Source organism: Pyxicephalus adspersus, chromosome Z (assembly GCF_032062135.1).
Source record: "Pyxicephalus adspersus chromosome Z, UCB_Pads_2.0, whole genome shotgun sequence".
Lineage (NCBI taxonomy): Eukaryota > Metazoa > Chordata > Amphibia > Anura > Pyxicephalidae > Pyxicephalus > Pyxicephalus adspersus.
The window spans coordinates 59,657,222-59,684,740 of NC_092871.1; the positions used below are offsets into that span (position 1 = coordinate 59,657,222).

General features: G+C 39.1%; 1 protein-coding gene across 11 annotated transcripts in view; it reads left to right on the plus strand.

Moving 5' to 3' along the window:
• The window catches only part of DNM1 (dynamin 1), a 140,644-nt gene that overhangs the window by 48,270 nt on the left and 64,855 nt on the right, over positions 1 to 27,519 (plus strand). For 8 of the 11 annotated variants that reach the window (XR_011923393.1, XM_072430556.1, XM_072430555.1 and 5 more), the window contains exons 9-14: positions 243 to 310; positions 1,370 to 1,508; positions 10,252 to 10,338; positions 10,938 to 11,008; positions 21,804 to 21,855; positions 24,372 to 24,383. Coding sequence is in view for 10 of the 11 variants with exons in the window: in XM_072430556.1 (XP_072286657.1) it covers positions 243 to 310; positions 1,370 to 1,508; positions 10,252 to 10,338; positions 10,938 to 11,008; positions 21,804 to 21,855; positions 24,372 to 24,383 (429 nt within the window). In the remaining variant the exon portion in view is untranslated. Of the gene's footprint in view, positions 1 to 242; positions 311 to 1,369; positions 1,509 to 2,708; positions 2,848 to 10,251; positions 10,339 to 10,937; positions 11,009 to 21,803; positions 21,856 to 24,371; positions 24,384 to 27,519 lie in introns of all 11 variants that reach the window. The other 3 variants (XM_072430547.1, XM_072430550.1, XM_072430551.1) reach the window with 3 other exon arrangements.

A 27,519-nucleotide genomic window follows, 5' to 3' on the forward strand; every position in this document is an offset into this window, starting at 1 on the left:
TTAATGAGCCTATAATAAAGATGACATACATAATCAATTGCTTCTAACAGGATTGTGTAAATCGCAACTACCCAGAAATCTATACATTTCAGCATTTAAATGTAAAATACTTTCATAAAGCTTCCTCAGGTCCAATTTAACCATTACTAGCTGGTAAAAAAATACATTTTTGGAAAAGACTCTTTGTGGTATTGTTGTTGTCTGTTTTCTATATGACAATACTAAATCTTTTGTGCTTACAGATGGAGTTTGATGAGAAGGAATTGCGAAGAGAGATCAGTTATGCTATCAAGAACATTCATGGCATCAGGCACGTATAGCATGCACAGATGCTTAAAGTGTTCAATGCATTAGTGCTGTTCTGCTCCACTGTAATACTTCTCCCTGTACGCTCTCACATGTAGGCATCAGTAATCTCATAGATGCCTGCTTAGGATATTTTTGCTTGTAAAGCTTTACCCTTCTAAGACTCATCAGGCGCAGCCACTGGGAGAATAAGGCAGCTGTCTGACATCTATCCATAACAGGCATCACACATTTTGTAATAGGCCCTTACTGTGCATTTTACATGATTTAGTAAAGGTTCATTAGTAGATTTTTGTAACAATGTTTATGTAGTTTTGAAGATAGTAATAAGCAGGTAAAGTAGCACTAAACTTGTTGGTGGTTGGTAAAGTTCTACCATAATCAAAAAGTTTGCACAGCATACTTGCCAATAATGGCACATACCTACTTTGTGCTGTCACCCTGCACCGATGACAGGTTCAGGACCTGTCATTGCAACAAGGATGGGCGCCACTATGTTCACTACTGGCTTCACAACAGATTGTTGTGGAGATGTTGATCCCCCTTGCTGATTGGATCAAGTAACTCCTGCACATACATTTACCACCAGTGACTTCCCCGTGTGTGCAGCAATGCTGCACAGAGCCATTCAATATTATTAATAATAATAATAGTAATAAAAAAAAATTTGCTGGCAGAATTATGTTTCTTTCTTCATAAAAGTCAATAGAAATATTAAAGCAGGCTAACTGATAAATGCAAGCAGAATGCACCTAAATGTATGCTGCATTTTCCTTTTGCGCAAGCCAAATGCCTTTTGACACAAGCTTTAAATGTGGTCTTTATCCCAGTTTTATTTAGGCAATAGATTTCTTTGAAGTTCAGATTTTTACCTATTTACTTAAAAGTTAAAAAGGGTATTCCCTAGGTCAGGACCCAGTATGTAGTCAAACTGCCTTGTGACTGCCAGTGGCATTGCCTTATTAGCCAAATCGTTAACCCTTTTAGCTTATGACATTGCCATCACTGGTGGGTAATGCTTTATATTCTCCTTATCACCTGCCTCCCTCTGTTGGGTGTTTAGAACTGGGCTCTTCACACCTGACATGGCCTTTGAAACCATCGTCAAGAAGCAAGTGAAGAAGATCAAAGAACCGTGCTTGAAATGTGTGGATATGGTCATTTCCGAGCTTATCAGTACCGTTAGACAATGCACCAAGAAGGTAACCTCTCTGGATAAAGATCCAGATTATGCACCAGTTACATGTGTGGCATCCCAGACTCAGCATGAACTGGGAACACAGCCAATCAGAAAGCAGGGAACCAAGTGGGTCTTCAAGTCCTCTGATTGGCTGAACCAATTCTATCTGAGCATGCTCTTTATAGTGAAGTCTTTTTTTTGAGTAGTGCATGGACTCAATATTACAAATTAGGATCACATAGCCACCAAGTTTGCATGAGTGTGTGAGAATTTGTGAGTCTTATGAAGAGCATTCTACAGTCAGTGATTTACAATACACTTTGGAAAGAAATGGACTGTAATGGATGAAATTACTGTGTGGATTTACTGAATAGGGTACTACTGAAAATTAACATTAGGTAAAGCGTACCGAAGCCATGACTAATGTACTTATTATTTCCTCCTTAGATGTCTCCAAAAATATAGACTCCTCCTCCCCCACATCATTGCTTGTCATCACTCTCCAAAAAGTTTTCTCTGCTATTCTATTTCATATCTCTAGGTTTCTCTTTTTCCCTCTCTCTTTCTCTAGTGTTGTATATTATCACTTAAGCAACAAGTCACGTCAAGTCAAGGTTAAAATGTATCAATTACAATTATTTTCTATTGGCAATTAGTGACTAGGTACCAGGGAACATTTAAAGGTGGACAAATTATAGGATCTTCCTAATAAAAATGAAAGTTAGTTCAGGTAACCATTTTGATAGGATGTAGTTACTAACCAACCGCTTTGCATCTGTCTCCATTCTGTTATAGTCCCTGAGTTCTTGACCAGGGACATATCTGCCTTATTCCCCCAGTGTTTGTCCCTATCACTTCTGGAGAAGGGTTAATCCAGTGGAGAGCTATATGCTTTCATCTCTATTCTTCAATTTTCTCTTTCATATTGTTGTTCCCCACCTGCTTTTTTCTTAAACCATACCATAGGGTCCAGCTTATTATGTTTGCCTCATGTATTTTTCTTGACCTCTTCCCTCTTGTGTCAATCTGTGCCCTGACTTGCTCACTGCTACTGTCCTAGACTTTTCTTCCTATCTTATCTTCTTTTTCTGTTTTCTGATCATACTTGTCGATTTTTATTTTGCTACTTTCCTTATCAATCCGTTCCTTCTCCACTTCCTTCCCCACCTTTGGTCTTGATGTTTGTTGTGTTCTCTTCGGGGTCCTCCTTTGACTTGCACAGGACTGGACTCTTCACGCCTGACCTCGCTTTTGAAGCCATTGTGAAAAAGCAGGTGCAGAAGTTGAAGGAGCCGAGTCTGAAGTGTGTGGATATGGTAGTAAGTGAGCTGACCTCCACCATCCGAAAGTGTAGCGAAAAGGTAAAACCACTCTGCAGTCCAGCAACACTTAACGTTTAAACACTTACAGGTTTCTCTATGAGGTCAGAAGATTACTGTAAAACCTGCCTTGGCCAGAGAGGTCTGCAGCTCAACACTGTTGTGACGATTTTCAGGGATGGAAATGTGTAAATAATCTAATATAACTACCTCTTTGCACAATTATATCCTACGTTCTTGTAAAAAAAACCTTGCTCATTTGGCTTAACACAGTTTTTTTTTAGGTAATGTAAATTAAATGGACAGGAAATAAAGTAGCTTTTTATGGCAAGCTGGTTCTGTTAAAAAGTATATATAAAATCCTTTATTCTAAACTATAGATAAATAATATACAAAACATATTTTAATTGCACAATAACTTTTATCCCCCCGCAGGGGGCAGTCAACTTTGTACATAAAGTATATGTATTAGGTTTCTTACATTTTTGAAGCCCAATATAGATAGACCTTACACTACTGGTTAATTATTCAATGCAAGGATATAGTCTCATTTCCGACGAGTTTCGCCCAAAGGGGCTTCCTCAGGGGATTGGGAGACGCTATGGGTTTTAGCCATAGAAAGAGACATGGTATTTCCTGTTAATCCAGGATAAGAGTGTTAGTCAGGATGGTAGCAGAAAAATTTGGATGCTTTCAATACCGGTCGTTGTGTGAGTAGGTTTTCTAATGTGACTTTACACAGTACGTTTACACAGTGCTTGGTATAAAGACTGATTATGTCTTGACTGTGGTGCTTACGTATATTTCACTAGAAAAGTTGCAGGGTTCAACTTGCACTTACATTTCTAATGCATGTTACTTTATTTTGTATGTGTGTCGATTCTAGATGAAATAAATCCTTGTGTTTTAATGTCTTTTAACAGTGTGCACTATTTGTGATGTATAAATCCTTTTTGGTCCATTATCGTTGTGGTACAGTGGTATGAAAAAGTTAGGATGAGTATATCCTAACTTATATGTCTTCCGGTTTGGTGAGGGCAAGCCGGTGGCAGGTGTCCAGAAAGCTTGCCCTCACTACTATACCTCAAAGATACCAAACACAGTCATAAAAGTTAGGATGTACTCATCCTAACTTTTTCATACCACTATACCACAACGATACAAGCCAAAAATGATTTATACATCGCAAATAGTGCACACAATGACCGTATTCAAGACGTCCAAATTTTTCTGCTACCATCCTGACTAACACACTTATCCTGGATTAACAGGAAATACCATGTCTCTTCCTATGGCTAAAACCTATAGAACATACTAAGTCTCCCAATTCCCTGAGGAAGCCCCTTTGGGCGAAACGCGTCGGAAATGAGACTTTATCTTTGCATTGAATAATTAACCAGGAGTGTAAGGTCTGTCTATATTTGGACTTCAAAAACTATGTAAGTCCAATACATATACTTTATGTACAAAGTTGACTGTCCCCTGTTTGTTTTGTATATTATTTTTCTCGTTCACTTTGTTTAGAATAAAGGATTTTATATATACTTTTTAACAGAACCAGCTTGCCATAAAAAGCCGCTTTATTTCCTCTCCATTTAATCTGCTTATTGGCTTGGCAACTACCATAGTAGATTATATAGCATTGTCCTCGGGGATATACTCTCTTTTCTTATAGGTAATGTAAATGCTATGTTTAGATAATGTAAACAACATATTGCAATCCTGATTAATCACCAGACCTAAGTGACAGACAGGAATTAGATTTCATTTTACACAAAATATGGAGGACCAACAGCAGTCCTAACTAACCAAAACAGTTTTGGAGGTCCTGTACCAATGAGTTTGTTGATACAGACACCGTTACATATGTCACATAAGTCATTGTCACTTTGGGCTATTTTGCCCCCCCAAACATTAGTCTTACATTAGATGGTACGTGAGGTGTAAGCTCTACTTAGGTTAGCCTATATAGATGTGCATTAACAGAGCTGGGGACATTGGTTATTAATCCTTATGCTATTCTGAAAGCATACACAGGGCCTTGTAAAAATAGCACAGGATACTGAGAAGGATTGTTGATCTAATTTAGTGTAGACCTTGCTAAAATATGGAAATTTCCTGTGATTTACACCAGGATAAAAAGATCTAGCAAAAAAAGAGAACAAGATGTAATAATATGTATTGATAGTTGTGCATGAAGTGCACGCATAAGAAGGCAGCAGACAGGCAATAACAACAAAAGGTCAGGAGAGAATCTCATAATCCCTGCTGATGGGATTCATTCGCTGATGTACTCTGAATTTTCTATTTCAGATTATCCCCTTTCTTGAGCAAGGTTTATTAAATGTGAAATAAATGTAGCTGTTTTGAGCAGTTCCTGTACTAGAGGTTTGTTCCATTTTGCAGGCCTAGCAAACCTATTTCTGAGATGCCTTGGTGTGCCTACTTTTATGTTCTAACAGCAGAATGTGTACAGACTTCTCTGGTTCCAAAGCTGATCAGGGAAATACAAAGATGATTACATATTGATTGTGTTTATGAAAATTAGGCAAACATAGGTGCTTAGAAGGGAGTAAGGAGGTGTGAATTTGGTGTGTGCAAGCTTTCAGGTCTGGTTTAAAATCAAGGTGGCTTCATTCTTTAAAAATACAGTACAGAGGGACTGGCACAGACAATTCTATCTATTTAAAATGTATCAAGATATATCTTTTACAAGAAATAACATTCATAACATTGATACAACATTTTCCCATATTGCAAAATTTTTAGATATTTAATGGGTTAAGGCAAGCAAACGCCACTCTATGAGCAAACACTCAGTTTTGCTAACCCAGTCACATTTTTGGACTCATAAATTGGTACAGTCCTACAAAAATAATGAAAAAATTCTGAAGTATGATCATCAGTAAGTAATATACAGATGGCATATACTCAAAACTACCAAAATATATTATTGGCTTCTTCTTATCTTTTCAAGAGAAATTGCTGCTCCAGCTCGCCTGCAGCCTTGGCAGGAATCATGTGGCCAAACGATTTAGAGTTTTGCTGATGTGAAATTTACTGGTGGGAGTCTCAAGCTGTAATTTCCCAAAAAAGACAACATGTTGGGCAGTGCAATGGGAAAGGGGGGGGGGGGGGGGGGGGGGGGGGGGGGACTGGGGACATTTATATCTGAGTCCTGATTTTTGTATGAGAACAACAAAGCAGTTTAGGTCACCTGCTGTCATGTTCTGTTTTTTGGGCACTCCAGCCATGAGACATCCCTGCCTCTCCTTAAAGTTTTGGGTATCCCTGCCTATGTTGGCCTGTTCCCACTTTAGTTTCCTCTCAAGGATAAAGTAAATACATCAGAGAATGACAACCTATTACAGTGACCTAAGCATCTAGGCCAGGGGTCGGCAAACTCAGGCCTTTAGGCCATATACGGCCTAGCCGGTAGTTCGTTCCGACATTAGGAACTACCGGAGCCGCTGGAACTCCAGAGCCGCCAAATCTCTGGTGCTGCCCCGTTGATACTTCCGCCGCCGTGGTAAATTGGAAAAGCTCTCTAAAGGTAAATCTCTCTCCTCCACAATGCATACGGAGAGGGATTTCACTTCAGGGGTCGTTCCCTGGTGGTGGGCGGGGCCATTAGGGCGGGTACAGTCTAGTGTGCTTCCGCCCACCCCATAAATGGCCTAGTGGCCGTAAAACTTTGCCAACCCCTGATCCAGGCATTGAGACTCATGAACTCAAATCATCCACCAGTAAAATCGTTGATATAAGGAAATTTCAGGTGGTTTATTTTTCTGTGAACTACCAGAATTTGAAATATCACTTGTGTGCACTGCTAAACATTGGAGGATGGGTCCAATTTAAGTAGAAATTCTTAGCACTATTTGAAGAAGTCCTTAATGATACTTTAATTATTGTATGGTTCCTGAGATTTGTGTTTTATGTGTTCTTCTGATCTGCAATTCTCTAAATAATTTCATATCCCACTCACCAGTGCACAACTATGAGACATATTGAAGCACTCACCATAAATCTTTCCCATATGTTTTCATGTCTGTAGCAAGGAAATCAATGTACACAGTTTAACATATGGGCATTTGTGTGATATTATGCTGTGCCTGTCCCTCAAGCAGAAAAAAATGATCTATTTTAATCCACATTAATGCAGAAAAACCTTTTGCATGTAATTTCTTGCATGTGTTTGTAGTGTGTGTTTACCCTTTGTGGGCAATTCATACCTCATGTACAAGTACAGTATTGTTATCACACTCCAAGAAAATGTCATTTAAGATCTGATTTTCAGTGCCATATAGGACAAGTAGGAAGCTCAAATTTAAATATATAAGCGAGCTACATATTGTTCTTTATTGTAAAATGATACTATAATTTTTTTAATTTGCATGCAACATTTTTCATGAACCTTTGATTTGAAAAAAAAAACAAAACATTTTTTCCATGACCAGATGGATGTCAAATTACTGTTTCTGGAAATGATCTTTCATGAATGTACACACAATACTGTCCTGCTCTATGGAGAGGGGAGAGAGGGGCAAACGGCACCCCGCTGTGCTGTTCTCCAGCAGAATGCTGAAAAATGTTGGGTGATCTCTGTGTGTATATAATCAGACTACGCACAATATAGCAGTAAAACAGGAAAACTTTAAGTATTGGTCTTATAAATGGCACCTTCTTAAGTAGAGAGAATTTTCTTTACAACTCTCATATCCTATGTACAGTTATTGTCACCAGGAACGTAAAGAAAGTAAAAAAATCTCCAACTTGGTTGCCTACGGTTAGAAAAACATAGATTTAGCAGACAGGGACAATAGTCAAAAATGTAACCGAATTAGAGCTTATTCTCTCCTCAGCAATGCCCTCTTCAGAAAACAAAGTAAAACACTAGACTTTGGCTTTATTAATTAGCATGAAAAAACAGTGGACAAATATAATGTCTACAATGACACTACTAGTAATATGCATGTAGTATACTGGGGCATCCTGTTGACCCACACAGACTTTTGGTACATGTTCTGATGCTCATTCATATAAACGTCACACATAATGCTTTTGTTGGAGGACCTGGTGGTGACCAGTAATAGATTCATTAAACCTATATGAATATTAATTCTTAAATTCTAGGTTTGGGGAGAACCATCTTAAAAGACTAATCTTTCAATTGAGAAGCTACTTGAAGATCAAAATCTGAATGAAATGGCATTTTTAATTAAATTGTGCAATGTATTTGCTTGCTTGTTCATTGTATTTCAGTTTTTATTTTTGCTTGACAAACAAACAGTACTTAGGATTTTCTTAGATTTATATTGTTATGTATGCGAAATGCTTTTCAGCAACAATTGAGGGTCAGGGATGAATGTATTCATCTATAAAAATGTCTTCATTATCTTTTGACTCTTTTAATGTAATTTTATAATCTCTAAGGCAGTAAAGGTGTTAAGAGAAATTAAAATGGAGAATCCATTTGCGAGAACTGGAAGCCATCATGTGCCTTTCCAATGGCTGCACAATTTATAAGAAACTGGGGACTCTTGAGTTGGTATATCTTGGGTATTGTAGAGATATGTCAGAGATGTGTAAATATACATATTGAATAAAGTACTAGTGGTCTTTTATAGGGTTGTTGTAAGCCATGTTGGACTAAAAAGGTAATTGTTCAGTTTTTAATGTGTTCCACTTTTTGAAGTACAGCATTTGATATTGTATGACAAATTAGTGCATTTTTTAATCCGTATCCTTTTTTTTCCCAGCCTTGCTTGACATTGTTAACATGAGGGAACCCTTGAAATAACTTTCATGTGTCGGGAAGCTCCTGCTAAAATTACTATATGCAAAGCTCCCAGTATATTAGCATGGTGGTCAGTGAGAAGAATGCTTCTTTCATTGCTGCCCCCAAATGTTACCCTTACAGATCACCAAAAGATCATTGGTGTCAAATAATCTGACCTGAGAGACACTTATTGTTTAAAGAACTCCTAGCAACCTCTGAAGGAACCCCAGGTAGAGAAACACTGGTATAAACCTAATGAATATGGAATAGATAAACCCTGTAACATCTGATACTTGCTTATATTAGGGAGATCTCAAAGTAAATTTATGCTTTGTCAATGCAAATATGTTATTCCAATTAAGAACTAAAAATAAATAGAATATTATGTTGTTCAAATTAAACCCCTCTTATTATATATTAAATCTGGACTGTACATTTATAGCTGTTGACCAAAATAATTGAGAAACAAATTATGTAGTGGCTGCAACATATAATCAGAGAATTGTGGCTGCATTGATAAACATCTTTGAAGCATCATATTTTTTTTCCCAGAAGGGAGATTGTCCAAGATTCCTAATAACTCTCTGTTCCCATTTTGTGTGCCTTTGCTTCCCCTGGAGGAAATTGGCAGACTTGTTGCATTACAACTCAGAAGTTTGTAAATTGTGCTGGAGATATTCAAATCTTTTATAGTTATATATTTTTACAGTAGCTCAGTCACTTTGGTATTCACTAATAGCTTACTGGGTTTGTAAATGTAACTCTTTTGAGGGGTATGTGATATAGAGATGGGCATTAGGCCATTATTAGGGCTGGCAACTATGGCATTTCACTATGGCAAGCAGTCAGGTCTTTATTCCATACCTGTAGCTCAGAGCTGTCCACCTGAGCATCATGTTGTCATCAATCTTAATAGACATATCTAAACCCCAAAAGATTGCAGCTTACTAGTCCTTAGATGGGGTGGCTTCATTAGATCCATTATTCTTTTTTTTCACCTGGTAATGCCACAGCTAACACTTTTCTTGCCTACATTTATTTCTCCATTGCATCTACATGAGCAGCCATGTTTGTTACTAGACTTTGAATATGTCTGACTTTGCTCATCACCATTATATGGCAGATTGATGGAATAAATCTAGTAACATTTCAGCAGAGATTTAGAACAGATGCAGATCCCCTTGCTTGCTGGTCTCCCTGCTTGATGTCTGGGGCCAGATTTTTCATAGCTTAGTGTTTATAGCCATAAAAAAATAGGTCCGTTGTGTTCGATGCCAGAATCATTTCTACAGGCAGGACATGTTGACATTCTGAGGTGAACATATGAACTCTAGAATATATAAAGCCTGGCAAAATATAAAGCCATTGCTTATACAAGCTAGATAGGTTCTATCCATCTTTATCTTGGTGACATAGCAAACATTGATAGCTATAAGCTGTATGTTTATCCACTTAAAAGAAATCATGTTTGTGTTTTTTTCTTCTGCCCCACCAAGTTCCACCAACTATTTTTACTATGTGTAACCCTAATATTATCTGGGGGATATATTGTCCATCTTGTTAGCTCTGTGTGGAATATAACCATTATTAAATAAGTATATAGCATACCCAGTTGTTATTCAGTTATTTTTAGTTTGTCCCACACAGATGTAAATTGTCTCCCACAGCTCAGCCAATATCCCCACCTAAGAGAGGAGATGGAACGGATTGTCACTACACACATTCGGGAGAGAGAGGGAAGGACAAAAGACCAGGTAAGTGTCCAGAGTAAAAAATATATATGAACCCTGAATCTATTTTTCAGAATGTGTTGTTTGTTTTGGTCTACTATATATATATGTTAGATCTTTGTTTTATCCCACTTTGTAGTCTATATATTCTGATTTCTTTGTTTCTTAGGACTTTTTCACAGCATCAGTAGCAAATTGGCTTTAAATAATTGTATGGCCCCAGTCATAGTTTACCACAGCTGTACATGGTGAAAACCTAATAATATTATTCAAGATAACAAAATACATGCCCAGTAGGGATAACTGTCTGTCATCCCTGCTACCAGACCACAGTCTTTATTCCTAATTGATTGTATATGCTTTTCCTAATTTTTACCGCTAATCTATCCAAAAAACTTTAAAAGCAGGAATATTTCCTTGTACAGCCAATGAATAGGAAAATAGTTGTTGTATACAGGCAAGAAAACTGGGACAATAGTGTTTTCAAACTGAAATAGACAATGCCTGGTACAATTTGTTGGGATATGCATGATAGATACTATGAAAATCAGAACTTCATATTTATTTTGCTTTTTGTTGCACTGTATGCATTATATAAAGCTTATTGTCTTTTGTTCCTACAGGTTATGCTATTGATTGACATTGAATTGGCTTATATGAACACAAACCATGAGGATTTCATTGGCTTTGCCAAGTAAGAGGCTATTGTCCCAACAACAGATACAAATTCATATTCCTCATATTAGCAGTTCTTATGACATTAGGTGTTTATGACAGAAATCTATTTTAGTATATCTGAATTAACTCTAGTAGAGGTACATGTTAAAATTATAGTTAAACCCAAAGTATAATTTTCAGTGTATTTGGCATCATGCTTCCCTGTATACAGTTGTTTTTGTAACGCTTCAACTTTTTTTTGCAAAAAAACAGAAATAACAATAATTTAAAACAGTATACATCTTGTAGCAGCAAAATAAACAAAACCACTTATCAATAGTACATTATTACAGCGTAATCTTCCAAAAAGGCATCAGTCAACACTTTCCTTGTGAGCAGCAAGGTAAGGCACTTGTAAAAACAGTACCAGGCAAAAAAGGCAGAAAAACATTTATCATAATAAAATATATCCAACATTTAAGACATGTGCCTTATATACTGATTTCCCTCCTCTACCCGTAGAAAAAGAAAAAAAAATGGGCTAGGTGGTTACTTTGGAAAAAGAGTTTGATGCACGGTTGTACATTTCAAAATGATACATGCATCCTATGTCACAGAAAACTTGTCAATATTATCCAGGTTAATGGCCTTTGCCTCCTGCATCAGATAGACAGTGTTCATTTTGCTTAATCAGAGTTGCACCTTAGGTGGCTCTCGGGAGTTCCAAAACAGAGGAATAACACTGTGTGCTGCATTAATTAGGTGGAGTGTCAAGGACTTTTTGTATTTTTTCAGGGACATGTTATGTAAATGTAGAAGACATACTTCTGGTCTCAGTGGCAGTGTGTGTCCAGTGATAAGTTGACTAAAATGAGCAATTTTTCTCCGGAAATCCTGTATCTTAGGGAATGACTACCAGATATGGGACATAGTGCCCACATCCGTTCCACAGCGCCAACAATTATTAGGCTTCTGGGAGGCAAATTTGTGGATCGTATCTGCTGTCCAATACCAATTTTCTAAGCATTTTCCTGCAGTCCCGTGCTGATTGAACATTTGTGAGCTAGAAAGCAATCCCTCTCCCATTGCTCCTCTGTAAAATGGGTATTAAGCTCCTGTTCCCATTTCTGTCTAAATCTTCGGGAACAGTCAAGAGTCGATTCAGATTGGTTCAGGTAAGCGTACATCAAAGAAGTTGTGTGTGGAAGAGGAGTAGCCTCAGACCAATATCTTTCAAAGAGCGTATGTTGTGTGGGTAGTTTGACCCTGGAATCCAAGGTAATAATGTAGTGTTTAATCTGCAGATATACCCACCATGGAAATTCTTCTCCTGTCAGACCTCGTAACTCTATTCTATCCAGCAACTTCCCATTTCTGACAAAATTCCCAATATTTAGTAGCGTCCCTGACGTCCACCCGCTCAAAAAACCGCTATCCAGGGTTTCCTAGTTGAGGGGTCAGGACACCAGGAACAGTGGCCACATCCCTTCTGGGCAATACTTTCCTAAAAATCGCCAATGCGGCACCCACAGTAGGGTGGGATCTGGCCAGTGGTGGTAAACAGTAGAATTCCAACCAGGCAGCTGTGGCTAATGGCACTCCGCCAATGGTGTTTTCCAACTGTACCCGATCCTTGTATTTAGCATGAGAACACCAATCTAGGATCCTAGCAAGGCCAACACCCTGCATTTTTGCTTTTGTCACAATGGAGTACCAATCCTTGGAGGACGCCCTAACCATAGAAAATTGGTTAGCATAGCTTGCAATTTGTGAAAAAAGGAAGTTGGGACTTTAATCGGTATGGCCCTGAAAACGTACAGGAGGCGGGGTAGTACATTCATCTTAACAATAGCAGCCCTGCCAAACCATGAAAAAGGTGTGCCTCTCCAGCATTGCAAATTATCCCTGATTGTTTTAAGTAGAGGGATACAGTTTTTGTCATAGAATTCTGTAATATATCTGGGGACCTGGATGCCCAAATATTGGAGGCCAGTTTGTTCCCAGGTAAAGGAAGAATTTTGATGAATTTCACGTATTGTTTGCTGCGGCAAATCAACATTTAAAGCTGCAGATTTACTGTAGTTCACCTATCCAGCTCCCTGAGTAAGTTCAGTACCGATGTTTGTGGTTGTGTTAGAAAAAAACATCAGATAATCGGCATATGCGGCTGTTTTATATTCCTTGTTGCCTATTGCGAACCCCCTAATATCTTCGTTTGCATTAATCATTCTGATAAATGGCTCCAGGGTTAGAATAAACAACAAGGGTGACAACGGGCAGCCTTGCCTGGTTCTGTTACTGATCCCAATTGCACAGGAAAAAATTCCATTCAGTCTAATTTTAGCTCTGGGCGAGCAAAATAGGGAATAGAGCCAGGAAAGCATATGTCCCTTGAGACCAGTAAACTTCAGAACCTCAAACATGTAGTCCCAGGCCACTCTGTTGAACGCTTTTTCAGCATCCGTGGACAGGAGCATACTTTTAACATGCCAAGAGCGCGCCCAGAATAATAAATTCAGGACTTTGGTAGTGTTATCTCCAGCTTCTCTGCCTGGGAGAAAACCTACTTGATCCAAACCAATCAAATTAGAAGTAGACAAAACTATCCTATTACTCAGTAATTTGGCTAGCAACTTAATGTTCACATTTAAAAGTGATATTGGCCTGTAATTGGAGCAATAATGGGTTTCCTTACCTGCTTTATGGAGCACAGTAATATATGCCTCCGACCAAGTGTTGGAAACCGGCGAACCTGTGGCCACACTGTTCAGAGCCGGTAACAAATGTGGTGTCAGTGTAGCAGCAAAGGTTTTGTAGTACAGAGTAATAAAGCCATCAGGCCCCAGGCTTTTCCCTGCTTTTAGCTGAGAAATACCTTTCTGTAATTCCTCCACAGTGAAAGGCTGTTCAAGATCGGCCTCATCATCCGACAGCTTAGGAAGTTCACTCTGGGTGAGATAGGTTTTTATTAGCATTATCTCATGTTTCAGGCAGGTTATACAGGTCTGAGTAATAATCATGAAAACACTCCGCCATCTGCCACAACGTGTGAGCTGGCCATTTGGCTGTAACAGCTCATATATATGAGAGGCTGCCTGGTATTCATGGAGTGCCCTCACCAATACCCTACCACTCTTGTTGCCCTCCTCATAATAGAGTTTGGATTTAAAACAGAGGATCCTTTTTGCCTTTTCATCTATCAAGGCTTTGAGGTCCAGTCTGACCTGTTGCAATTCTTGTGCTGTCTGCTGCGACAAGGATTGTTTGTGTGCATTCTCCAGATCAGCTACCTTCTGCAGTGGAGTGGCCAGCCTCCTCTCTTCCTCTCTCTTTTTTTGAGAACCTATTCTAATCAGTTACCCTCTGATAAAACATTTGTTGGCCTCCCACACTGTCATAGGGGACATAGTAGGTGTGACATTGTCCTGGAAAAAGGAGACCAAACGCTCTTCTATTCTCTCTTTCAAAACCGGGTCAGTGAGAATTGTGGGATTCAGCCTCCAGCACCAACCTTGGTGTCTGCTATACAGTCCCCTCAAGGACAGCATGACAGGTGCATGGTTAGAGTATAATTGGGTAGCTATCTTTACAGAGTCAACCCTGAATAAACCAGATTGTGTATGAAAGAAATAATCAATTCTGGAGTATTTCTGGTGCACTGTGGAATAGATTGTGTAGTCCCGTTCCAGGGGGCAGAGGGACCTCCAGATATCAACTAACTGCATAGACTGTAGCAATTGTTTCATTTTCCGAAGCACTTTATATGGGACTGAAGACCTGCCATTAGAGGTATCAAGTAGCGGGTTGAGCAGGATATTAAAATCCCCTCCCATGATCACAATGCTCTTGGCAAACTCATGAAGGGCAGATTCTATCATTTGTAAAAACGCTAATTGGCCAGTATTTGGGAAATACACATTAACAAATGTAATTTTTTTGTTTTCAATAGAGCCCAAAAGAAAAATGTATCTATCCTCAGGATCAATCTGGGTGTCAGTAACATGGAGACCCTATTGCTTACTCAGCAGAATTGACACTCCTTTCGTTTTGGATAATGAATCTGTGGCCTGGAACGCCTGAGTGAAAAAGAAATTAGTCACTTTTGGTGTTATGTCTTTTTTAAAGTGCGTTTCCTGTAGGAAAACAATCGAAGCACCAGCTTTCTTAAATTCTCTCAATAACATAGTTAACATTTTGGGACAAAAGCAGTTGAGCATGTACATTATGATTAGTAAAAAATCTTTGCACCATGGTTACCTCAAGTGGCGCCACCACCTCAAAATGGTATGTAATAAACAGCGCCAATGGGGTGAAGAGAAAAAAGGTGAAATTTAAAGGATTTTACACACGAGGCCCTGACATTACAACGTGTCACGGGTCTTTAGGAGTTTGGTGTGCTATATCTATAATATAGGCACCACCAGGGTTGGGGGACAGCCAGAAATTGGCCAAATTATGGCTGATCTGTCTAGCAGCAAACTGAAAAGAAAAAGTTAATAAACAGTAGAACGTTGGTATAGGCAATCTCAACATTCTCAACTCCACTTGGCGGGGGAGTAAATACAGCAGTTAACACCTTATATTTTAAGCAAGCATTCTATGAATGTAAACATACATAAGCCAATTTTAGGCTTTGATCAAGGTCCCCTGAGTAACTTGCAGCTCAAAAAAACAGCGAACAATACAGGCACGGCTATTACATCATAGCAAAAACTTGCACAGCCAGGCCGGTTCAGTGGCTGTCTGACAATGTCCCTGAATCAGTTCTCTTCCTTGACGTGGCCCTTTGAATTATACCTAGGGACCTCTCCGGTAATTTACTGCGCTTGGGACTAGAGCTGTCCACAGGAGAAGGGGAATTTGAGTCCATCTGCCGGGATATAGCCATTGGATATAGCCTGAAGGCTAAATGGGAAGCGCCTACTATAGGGTATTTTCTTCTGACGAAGCACTTGTAAAATGGGTTTTAAGTCCCTGCAATTTTTCAAAGTAATAGGTGATAGATCCTGGTATAGAGACACCGCATGCCCCTGAAACATAATAGAGTCATTCTGAATAGAGTCATACCTTGAAGTTCAGCAATGGCTGCGGAGAGTGGCCTTGATGTCAACAGTCATGCTGGATAAATCTGTCAGCAGCACTGGCCTCTGTGTTTCCCCCTCCTCCTCTGCTAAAGCTCCTGAGGGCGCGAATAAGTCTCTGCTAGACTCATCCTCCTGTGACTCAGGCGCCATCATTGAATCTGCCCTCTGCTTCTCCTCTGGTTTTTGGGGCTTAAAAAACTCGGGCAAGTCCCGGGATTAAAACCTCGCTTGGGGCCGGTGCTTTGCCGCGGGTGTTACCCGCTGATTTTTCCCCATCTTGTAGCCTGCTTTTAAGCTGGTTCCCCCACCTGTGGAGTCAGAGCTGCTCGGTTAAGCTGCCCCCTGTATACAGTTTTATGAAGAAAATAATTTATGTGAATTACATAGTGTAACAGCTGGCCAAGGAAATCACGGTGTTTCGTCTGAAATAATAGGTACATTTGCCCCAGATACAGGTTACGCAGTTACGAGTATTTTTCTGTTTAGTCGGACAGTTTTCCTTTTGACCTGAAGGTGGGGTTGAAGTACCAGGCCTAATGACAATGAGCTTCTTGGCTAGGTGGGGGATCTAAAGAGGCCTGGGTATGATCAGGTTTAACTGTCTCACCTGAAATGCTTCCCGGAAATTAGGCTGTTGATATAAACTCCCAGCCTGCTTATTCCTGTGTTTCTGTTTTGGCTGGTGAGCTGGGAGGAGGTCCAAGGTGAACTGTAAAGACAGAATTTGTTGGAAAAGATGTATTGTTAGGGCCTTGGAGTCCTGCACAGCACTAGGTTGGGCAGTATTGTTAGTAAAGGGAACTAACAGTTAATAGGTGGCCAGGCTTTATTTTGCTGTTTGTTTTATTTTGTCTGTTTTTGTGTGAAAATAAATAAATAAAACCCTTGATGCACTTTTAACCTGCTGGCCCTGTTTCCTGTTTGAAACACCCCCCGTTGCTACGGGCGATCTCACAATAGGTTAGGTTGAAAAATGATATAAGTCCATCATGTTCAAACACTAGGGAAATAAGCATATGCCAGATATAAAGCTTTTTCTTAAAGCAATCTATAGTAGTTGCTGAAACTACTTCCTGAGGGAGCCGATTCCACATTTTCACAGACATTACAGTGAAGAATCCCTTTCTTATCCTGAGCTTAAACTTCCTTTCCTCCAGACGCAAAGAGTGCCCTTCTGTTCTTTGTAATGATCTCAAAGTGAATAATGGGGAAGAGAGTTTTCTCTATGAACCATTATTTATATTTATACAGGGTGATCATATCCCCCCTTAAACTTCTCTTCTCAAGGGAGAATTAGATTCATTTCAGCTAATCTCGCCTCATAGCTGAGCTCCTCCATTCCTTTTATTAGTTTAGTTGCCCTTCTTTGCACTCTCTCCAATTCCACAATGTCCTTTTTGTGAACTGGTGCCCAAAACTGGACTGCAAATTCCAGATGTGGTCTGACCAATGCTTTGTACAGGGGCAGGATTATGTCTCCATCTCTGTAGTCTATTCCTCTTTTTATACAAGAAAGTACTTTGCTAGCTTTAGATAATGCAGCTTGGCATTGAATGCGGTTATTAAGTCTTTGATCTACCGGAACCCCCAGATCCTTTTCTTTTTCTGACCCCCCCAAATGTATTCCCCCTAGACAGTATGAAGCATGCATGTTGTTAGCCCCCAAGTGCATACCTTTACATTTATATATATTAAATGTCATTTGCCACTTGGCGGCCCAATCAAACAGTACATCCAGGTCTGCTTGTAGATTGTAGACATCCTGTATGGACTTAATTCCAATACATAGCTTGGTGTCATCTGCAAACACAGAAATGGTACTTTTGGTCCTAAACTCAATATCTTTTGTAAAGATGTTAAACAGTAAAGGTCCCAACACTTAACCCTGGGGTACACCACTAATAACCCTAGAGCATCCAGAGTATGAATCATTAATTACAACTCTCTGGATGCGATCTTTAACCCAGTTCTCTCTCCATTTACAGATTGACTTTTCCAAATCTGTTGACCCTAACTTGCATATTAACCGTCTGTGGGGTACAGTGTCAAATGCTTTAGCAATGTCCAAGTACCCTATATCAACTGCTACTCCACTGTCTACCTGTTTACTTACTTCCTCATAAAAAGAGAGTACATTTGTTTGACAACTTTGGTCTTTCTTGAGGCCATGCTGACTATCTCTTATAATATTATTTTCTAGCAGAAACACCTCTATGTGATTCTTTATCAAACTCTCCAAGACCTTTCCAACTATTGACGTTAAACTAACTGGTCTGTAGTTACCTGGTAATGACTTTGCTCCCTTTTTGAAGATAGAAACCACATTGACCTTATGCCAATCCATCGATACCTTGCCATGGACTAAAGAGTCTCTAAAAATTAGAAATAATTGGCTTTGCAATTACCTGAGCTCAGCTCTTTGAGGACACGTGAATGTAATACATCAGGTCCTGGTACTTTGTCAACCTTAATTTTTCCCAGCTGTTTCTCAATCATATCAATTCTGAGCCATTGTGACTCATTTAAGGCAGTGACATTGCTATTATGAATTTGGACTTGAGCTCTGCCATTTTCCTTTGTGTACACAGAGCTACAAAAAATGTTTAGTAAATCTGCCTTTTCTTTATCCTCAATTACGAACCCAGCGACATTCTTTAAGAAGCCTACATGCTCAGATCTAATCTTTTTGCTATTTTTATATATTTTAAAACATTTTTGGGGTTTGTCTTACTTTCCTTTGCAATCTGTCTTTCATTTTGAAGTTTTGCACATTTTATCTCCTTTTACATATTTTGTTATTTTCTTTATATTTTTCAAACAATAGGGGGGATCCTTCATTTTTATATTTTTGGAATCCCCTTTTCTTGTTCCTTTTTTGGCTTTTTTAACATCAGCTGTGAGCCACATGGGATTTAATTTTAGGCTCTTCAACTTATTGCATATTTTTCAGTATGCTTTTGTAGAACAGACTTGAAAGATTCCCATTTCTGTTCAGTGTTCTTTGAGGACATTATTTTCTCCCAGTCCAAGTCACAGAGAGGCGCCCTTAATAATGGAAAATATGCTCTCTTAAAACTACATGTTTTTATCTTTCCTGTTTACAGCTTACATTAAATGAAATCATATTATGGTCACCGCTACCCAGATTCTCTTTTACATGTACATTTGTTATAAGCTCTGCATTGTTAGAAAGAACTAGGTCCAGCAGCGCATCATTTCTAGTTGGGGCTTCTATAAACTGTGCTATAAAATTATCTTGTACGAAATTCACTAATTTCCTTCCTTTTTTGCTGTTCCTGTAGTGCCATTACTCCAGTCAATGTCAGGGTAGTTGAAATCTCCCATGATTTAAACACTTTTACTTTTTGCTGCTTTTTCTATTTGTGCTAGTAGTTGATTTTCTATTTATTCCTTAGCACTGGGGGTGTATAGCAGACTCCAATAATTAATTGTGTCATTCAACTCCACCCATAATGCCTCAACCTCATTGCTTGTTCCATCCGCAATTTCTTCTTTCACATTCCCTTTTAGATCACTTCTCACATACAGACAGACACCACCACCCTTTCATTTGACTCTGTTTTTACAAAGAGTATACCCAGGAATATTGACAGCCCAGTCATGTGAAGAACAATACCAGGATTCAGCAAAGCCAACTAAGTGATAATTCTCCCCACTTAATAAAGGCTTCAGACTCCCCTTCCCCTATTTTGTTTGCTAAAAGTCTAGCATTGGTGAACAGGCTCTTTAAACCATTGCTGCATTTACCATTTACCAGCACTGTTTGCCAAATCCTTTTGTTTTTCAGTACAACTAGTACTGCACAATACAATGTTTGTTTGTAACATGGGAAGTTCTATATATTTATCCATAACCCTCCCCCAAACTATCTCCAATCCACCCTCCACTAGTGGCTGACCCCCGACTAACCTTTTTGCCACCTTATTTAACTGTCCCACCCCCCCCCCCCCCCCCCCCCCACACCGTTCTAGATGAAATATCTCAACCATCCCCCTAAATCTTTCCCTTAGCACAGCAGACCCCATTTCGCTTAGGTGCAAACCATCTCTGGCATACAAATTGTACCCCAATGAAAAGTCAGCCCAGTGCTCCATGAACCCAAACCCTTTCCTTTTGCAACAGGACTTGAGCCATGCGTTTAGCTGTCTAAGCTCCCTCAGTTTTTCCCGTGTTGCACATACCACAGGCAATAATCTAGAGAATATAACCTTGGAGGTCCTTTCCTTCAACTTGAACTGGAGGTTCATTCCTTCAATTTGAATTGGTTTCTAACTTTGAAATAGTTAAAGGTATAGCACTTTACGTTTTATGTTGACAACCCTAAACTGTCTTATGTAATTTCCAGCAGTGTTGTCAGCCTGCCGAGTGCTATCACTCAGGCAGCCTATCATGCAGATCTGATAGCACAATGGCTGACTCAAGGTGTGTGCACCGCAGGCTGGCAATGCTGGTGCTAAATGCAATGCAATGGCTGATGTGAGCATGAATTAGGAAGTGCTGTTACTAACAGTGTCCCAAAAATTATTCATTTTAGGAAATTGTGTACAATGAGGCATGTTGGCAAGCATATTGCAAGAAAATTGGGGTTAGCACACATTTGAAATATTTTTATTTGCAAGGTTGTCCAGCAAGCGGGTTTGTTTTTTCATTCTGAACATAATAACAAAAAAATGATTCCTAAATTCCCACTGGAAGCATAGTACCATAGAAGCAATGGTAGATATCTGGCAAACAAAATAAGCAGATAAATTACATTCATCAACAGATAAAATTACATTCATCCAAAGTGTAAGGCTGAGTGTACACTTGCAGTTTAAGGCTTCATACACACGTGCAATTATTGACGTTGGAAAGGATCTTTCATGATCCTTTCCAACAACTAAGGACTGTACCATGCATGAACAAGTGCTGTACATACAGCACCGGTCTGCTCTATGGAGAGGGGAGGGGAGAACGACGGAGCGGCACCCTGCTGCTCGTCCTCCCCCTTTCCTTGTATTAGGATCGTTGGTCGTCCATTGTCCGTGGATCCACCGAGACAGTTGTTCAGACGATGATTGACGGGCGCTGTACACACGCCAGATTTTTGTCCAATATTGGCCTTGAGCCATGGGACTTGTGTACTTTAGCTTTAGTCACACAAGCAAGAGATCACAAGACCATAGCACAGAGTTCCAAACTAATTAGCATTTTCTGCAGTATTTTTATTTTGGCAATTTAAGCAGTAGAAATAGATAAATGGCAATTTTGTTTAGGGTATTGCAGAACCAGAAGACAACCTTGACATTTCCATGAAAGCATTCTTTAAAATACATACATTTCCTACATCACGAAACATTAAGCACAATCTTTGACCTTTTGCTTGGGAGATTTTCAAAAAAATGTCTTTAATTAAATCTTGTATACATAATCTTGTATACATGAAACTACATGATGGAAAAAAATGTCTGTTTGCACCCAAGCCCCAATGTTTTGCATAAGAAATCTACATATTGATTTCAGAGTTCCAATAACATGTAAGAGTCACCAAAAGCTATATGCCTGCACAGTTCTGCACCCACTTTGTGCTATGTGCTGCCTTAATGGTAGTGAAAGGTTTTCCAAAAATAAGAATACCATAGTTGTTTGTAAAAGAATTGTGAGAGGTCATAAAAAAAGGGGGGTTTTGAACAAGCGGAGGTGGGTAAACTAGAGACTGATGACCAGAAAATGTTTTCTTTATTTTAGCGCACAGCAAAGGAGCAGCCAAATGAACAAGAAAAAAGCATCTGGAAACCAGGTGGGTATGACACATACATCCTTCTTTGAATATTTGTTAATCATGGTACATAGAAGATATTTATTAGTATTAGTTATTTTGTAGATCACTCAAATTCTTTTGCTAGTTTTATAATGTCTATTCAGTGCTGATTTTAGAGCAAGATAGGCTAGGAAGGTTCAATGTACCCATGCTTTATAATTCTTATATTGTAACTTCCAAATGCTATACAAAATGAAGCTAACTAAGCTGTTGTGTACACTTAAAACTTCGAAAGGGGGTCAATTCACAAAGCTGAGTTATTTATACTATCTTGGATATTTTTGATCATGATAATCATCTCATCAAAGTTTTCTTTTGAGATACAATACTATTGCAGGTGTAGAGTTTTTTACATTAACATTTTTTTTAATCATACAATGACATTGTATCCCAAAAATCAGTATTTTTGTATTATTTGATATTTTATCTCAAATAAGCATTATCTACTTCCCTCTCTTAATTACTCACTATTTTCAACAGTCAAAAGATAGCATTTTAGACCAATACCCTACACCAGTGGGGAGCCGTGTGTCACTCACAGGGGAAAAAACTTACCCCAGAGTAAAGTTAGGATGCCAGAACCCGCCCTCGTCCAGAGACACAACACACCCACCACCCCGAGCCTGCGATGCATAAGGGAGACAGAGTCTGCTACTCTGGCCAGTGGCCCCCTTCCCCTAAGCGGGGTCTTTCTCCTGACCTCATTGGGGGGTGCATCGACTAGAGCCGTGGACCACCAAAATTTTCTTGTGGACCACAGGTTGGGGACTGCTGCCCTACACGATGGTTACGTAACACATTCATAAAATTAGGCAGTTGTCCCAAGCCTACCAGGTTAGGTGGGCATCTGTACAGCATCCTTCTTTATACCCCAGATGGTGGTTACTGAAATGAAAGCAGCAAGAACCTTCCTCACAAATTCTAACTACATTTTGACAAAGGCAGAGTTTGGGAAAAAGGATTCTACACTGTCTTATGATCAGCACAGCAGCACTCTTTGAAACCTGGTCCATCTACGGAAGCACTCTGATATGCCGAATACAGTAACAGGTAGCAGGGAGCAGGTTATAATGAAATCCATGACTGTCTGTTGTTATTAAGAATTAGGATGCAACAAGTAAAATATTTGCCCTAAGCCCATCCATTTTTTATTAACAGACCTGACCTGTGCAATAAGGTTTGTGGATTTGTGTATATATACATACACACACACACACACACACACACACACACAAATACCAATAATGAATACATTAGAGGTCCATTTGACAAAACTTTGAGAATCAACAAAATATTTTGTTAGATTGTGTACAATGACAAAAATGCTCTAAAAGCTTAGTGAATTGATCCCAAAGGGATATGTAAGGGTTCATCTCTGTGCAACTGCACTGCAAACAATTAATTAGAAAATGAACTCACCTTCTGTTCCACCTTTCTATTACAAAAAGGCTTTATTGTTCCATAGAAGTCCACCATCAACATTTATTCAGAGGATGCTTGTAGTTGGCTTTAAAATTCCTTAGGTTTTTCTTAGTAACCTTTGCAGTGTCTTTTTGTGAAAAAAAAAAAAAAGGAATGAGGAGGTCAGGCACGCACTGATAAACATCTCCACCTGCAAGCATGTATATTAAAATTTGCGCATGTACATTATTTATCTTGCTAAATATTTTATATTTAAAAAGTGTGCATGTTAGGTTTATCAGTCCTAATTATAAATTGCTGTTAATCTAACCATTTGGTGCTGTTTATTAAGCTGTAGTATATATAAGTGAGCTGTGAGCTGTTTTACATTGCCTAGCGGGCTTTACTGGACACAGTACTGTATAGCCCAGGGGTGCCCCACACGTGGATTGCGATCTACTGGTGGATCGCAAAGGCAACGCGAGTAGATTGCAGAGCCCTGCTTTTCAAAAAAAAAAAAAAACTCTACCGCGCCCAGGAGTTATTAAGTCCAAGTTTTTATTGGTGGTAGATCATTTTGACTTGGTCATTTTAAAAGTATCTAGCAAGCCAAAACTAGTGGCCACCCCTGGAATAGCCTATGCTGCCTTCCTTCTATGCGTGGTTTGGTCTAATGCTTCTGAGCAGCTAAAATAAACAGATCTGCTTAACGATACAATGACAAGTCCTAAAAACACAGACAATACATTCAGTAAAGTGCTAGTGGCACACAAATCCAACAGTGTTATGGTGATCTACTTTAACATTTATGTTTGTTGGCATTGAATAAGATGGCGGGCTGCAGCGTCAGGCTGTCCATGTCATTACTCTCCAGTCATGTACTGTGCAACGTTGCAAACTGCAGGCTTGGCACCTGTGCCTATTGTGTGTGTGTGAGGTGAGACTCTGCCAGAATGGTATGTCATGCACGGGCCATGGAATCTGCAGCAACGCATATTTGGTTTTGCACCCGCTCTGCTAGTAATGTATATCCCTCTTCTTCTGCTCCTCTCTCCTCTCCACTCCGCTGCTGTTGCTATGGTTACCATGTGCAGGATGAGATCCTGGTGAGTAGTCAGGCAGCGGCTGATGTGCCAAGCAGAGAGAGTGCATCAGGGCGTCCATTTCACAGGCATTTATCACAGCCAAACAGGATAAAAATCACACTTCACAATTTATATATATATAAGAAACACATGTTTTTCTTGTATGGCAGTATTTTATATTATATTAAACTGTTTCATTTGAACAGACTTACTGTAATACATTCTGAACATGCCATGTTAACTATCCTTAATTTACCTCAAAGAATACTGTAAGATATATTATGGTCTGATTAACATACACAAGATAAATCACTCAATTTTAAGGAGCCCCAGATGCACCCTACTGGCTTGCTCAGTCTCCCCTTGTGTGTCCTCATAACCCCTCGTGTACCTTTCCTTCTATTAGTGTATGTGAGGGTCCACACTCCAGACCTGGACCAGCAGCCATGTCACCCTGACAGATTTCTGTTGTCCCATGCAGACTTATCTTGGCATCCATGGTATTACTTCAAAATCCAGACTTTCTTTACAGAGCTAACAGATCTGAGTAAAAGATTTAGGCTCACAACCTGGTTTATATGATCTGTACAAACAAATCAACTGTGATCAAAATCTCAGCTTTGTTGTTTTAACATTTGGACTAGAAGTAAGATCACCACCTTTACAAAGTAAAAATACCAGTCTAATGATAACATATAGCAAGTCCCATTTTTACTGGCCAGATCGCACAAATAGACCAGGTGTCAATCCTTATAAGAAGATCTCACAAAATGGCCACCAGCCCTTACAGGAAACAAACAACTTGATATTCTAGGAAGGTTTAAATAATATTACTTCTTTTAAGTATTATTTGAATACAGCAGGAAGCAGCATCTGTCTGCAGTTTTTTTTTTCTGTCCGTGTCCAAGGTTGAAACCTGGTCATTATTTTACTATACTTGTCCATAATATTACTTGTTGCCAATGATATTATTCAGAAAGGGATCGTAAGGTCAGTATTTTTCGAAGAAAAGGTGTTAAATTTATCTGTGTCCCATAGAAAGTGAAGAAAGATCTTCCCTATTTCAAGATTCCACAGAAAGTGAGAAGGATTCTTTCCAAAGTGAGGGAAATCCTTTCTCAGTTTCCACAGAAAAAAATGAGATAGAGATTTACATCTCTATTTTATTGTTACTGGGTTAGAACCAGAATTTTATAGCTGTAAACCAAACAAGAGGATTATGGAAAATTGTTGTCATACTTACCTGTAATTTTCTTTTCCTGTAAACTCCTCCTGACAGCATGTACAAATGGCCAACAACAAACAATGCCACGAGCCACTTGTCAAATAGAAGCCCCAAGGTGGCTGAAGCTCCAACCTATAAAGGTAATAAACAAATGTTGGAAGACATCCTACTGGTTATTTACAGATCACTTCTGTAGATACTTCTGTAAATGAAGTCTATAAGGTTGCCCCTTCCTTAGTTGAATGTCTCTTGACTTCCTGCAACGTAATCAAGTTCTCATGATGTAAGCATACCACATGGTATTAACCCCCCTAGCGGTATTCCCGAGTGTGACTCGGGGTAGCTTTTAACTAAAAAAAAAAAAAACCCACTTACTTTGTTCTGTTGTCGTCCCCCATTGTCCTGCTGGTCCCTCTAGCGGGCGAATGCAGAGACGTTTTCCGGGGTTTCCCGGTGACGTTGGTGTGGGTGGATCGGCGGGAAATTCAAATAATTTTGTATTGGATTTAATACAAAATAGCTGTATTGAGTCCAATACAAAGATTTTCATATTATATATATATATATATATATATATATACACACACACACACACACACATACATCACTGTACAGTTATATTACATGTTTAATTTTTTTTAACAGATTTTTGTTATTTAAAGTTTATTATTAAATTTGTTAAATTTATTAAATATTGGTGGTGAGTTATGCCTAAGAATTATAGCCTACAATGAAAAATAAATTTCCATGCAAAAAATTGTATCGCTTTTGCATGGAAATTTGGATGGAATTAGACTGCTAGAAGGTTAAAAACCCTAGAATGCAAAATCTGTCACAGATACTGCTGTGCTCCATAAAGGACTGCTAGTGAAGCTGACTAGAACATCAACAACTATCAAATCATTGTTTCTCTGAAGGTAAATGGAGAAAATCTTCCTAATTTTCAGGAGACCCTTCAGAAAATCCATGGTCTCCATGCTGAGCAATTACTTCTCAACTGGAGTGATACACAGGATACACCTTAAATAAGACATTCAGTGATAAATGCATATACATTTCAGGAAGATAGGTGCAATCTGACTCCCCAAGAAGATGCAGAGTTCTGAAACCTTGCTTGTTATGGTCACAGCAAGTCAAGGATTTCATCCTCCACGTCCATTTTCTTATTGAGCAGACCTAGACCGAATAGAAGGGAAGCTCCCTGAGAATTTGTAGGACCAGGGGCAAGTCTTATGCTAAAAAGAATTACTTTACTGAAGGCTTCATTTTTACAACCGCTTTGAAGAAGTTCCTCGTCCGAAGCTGAATGCAGAACATTTTGGAACCTGTGCTGGTGATGGATTATCCAAGAAAACCTTTCTTTTCTGCTATACAAATAAAAAACTTTTTCTATATTGTGGCATCTATTTACAGATGTTTGTAAGCTTTGAGCATATCTGCCACCACCGAGAATACCCAGATGCTAGGAGCCTCTGCCTTCCAGCAAGTTGGCATTCAGTCCCGGGCGGTCAGGGATAGAATGCTGCTAACGGCCATGCAAAAGTTAGTCCTGGCAAAAAAGAATAAAAGGAGTAGGGAAAAAAAAATATATTTCCTCGTGCCAGAATTTTGGCCAGTGTTAGCTTGTACTTGGACATGCAAGCTGGAGATGCAAGCAGGTCAATCGACTTGAAAAACTGTGTCTGCCCAGAGGCCACTTGTGGTTGAGAAATGATCTGCTCATATGATCACCCAACAGGTTTTAGGCTGGTGGTTGGAGAGAAAGAAAAGTTGAAATGCTTCTTTGTCTATAAAAAAACCTGACTGTGACTTGATGGAAATTTCCAAATGTCGAAAACCTGGACAAACTTGTTGCTATCTTGTTGCTATGGCTAGATGGATACATCCTCAAAAGGCTTTCCTTGGGCTCTTCTTAGATTATCTGACTACAGA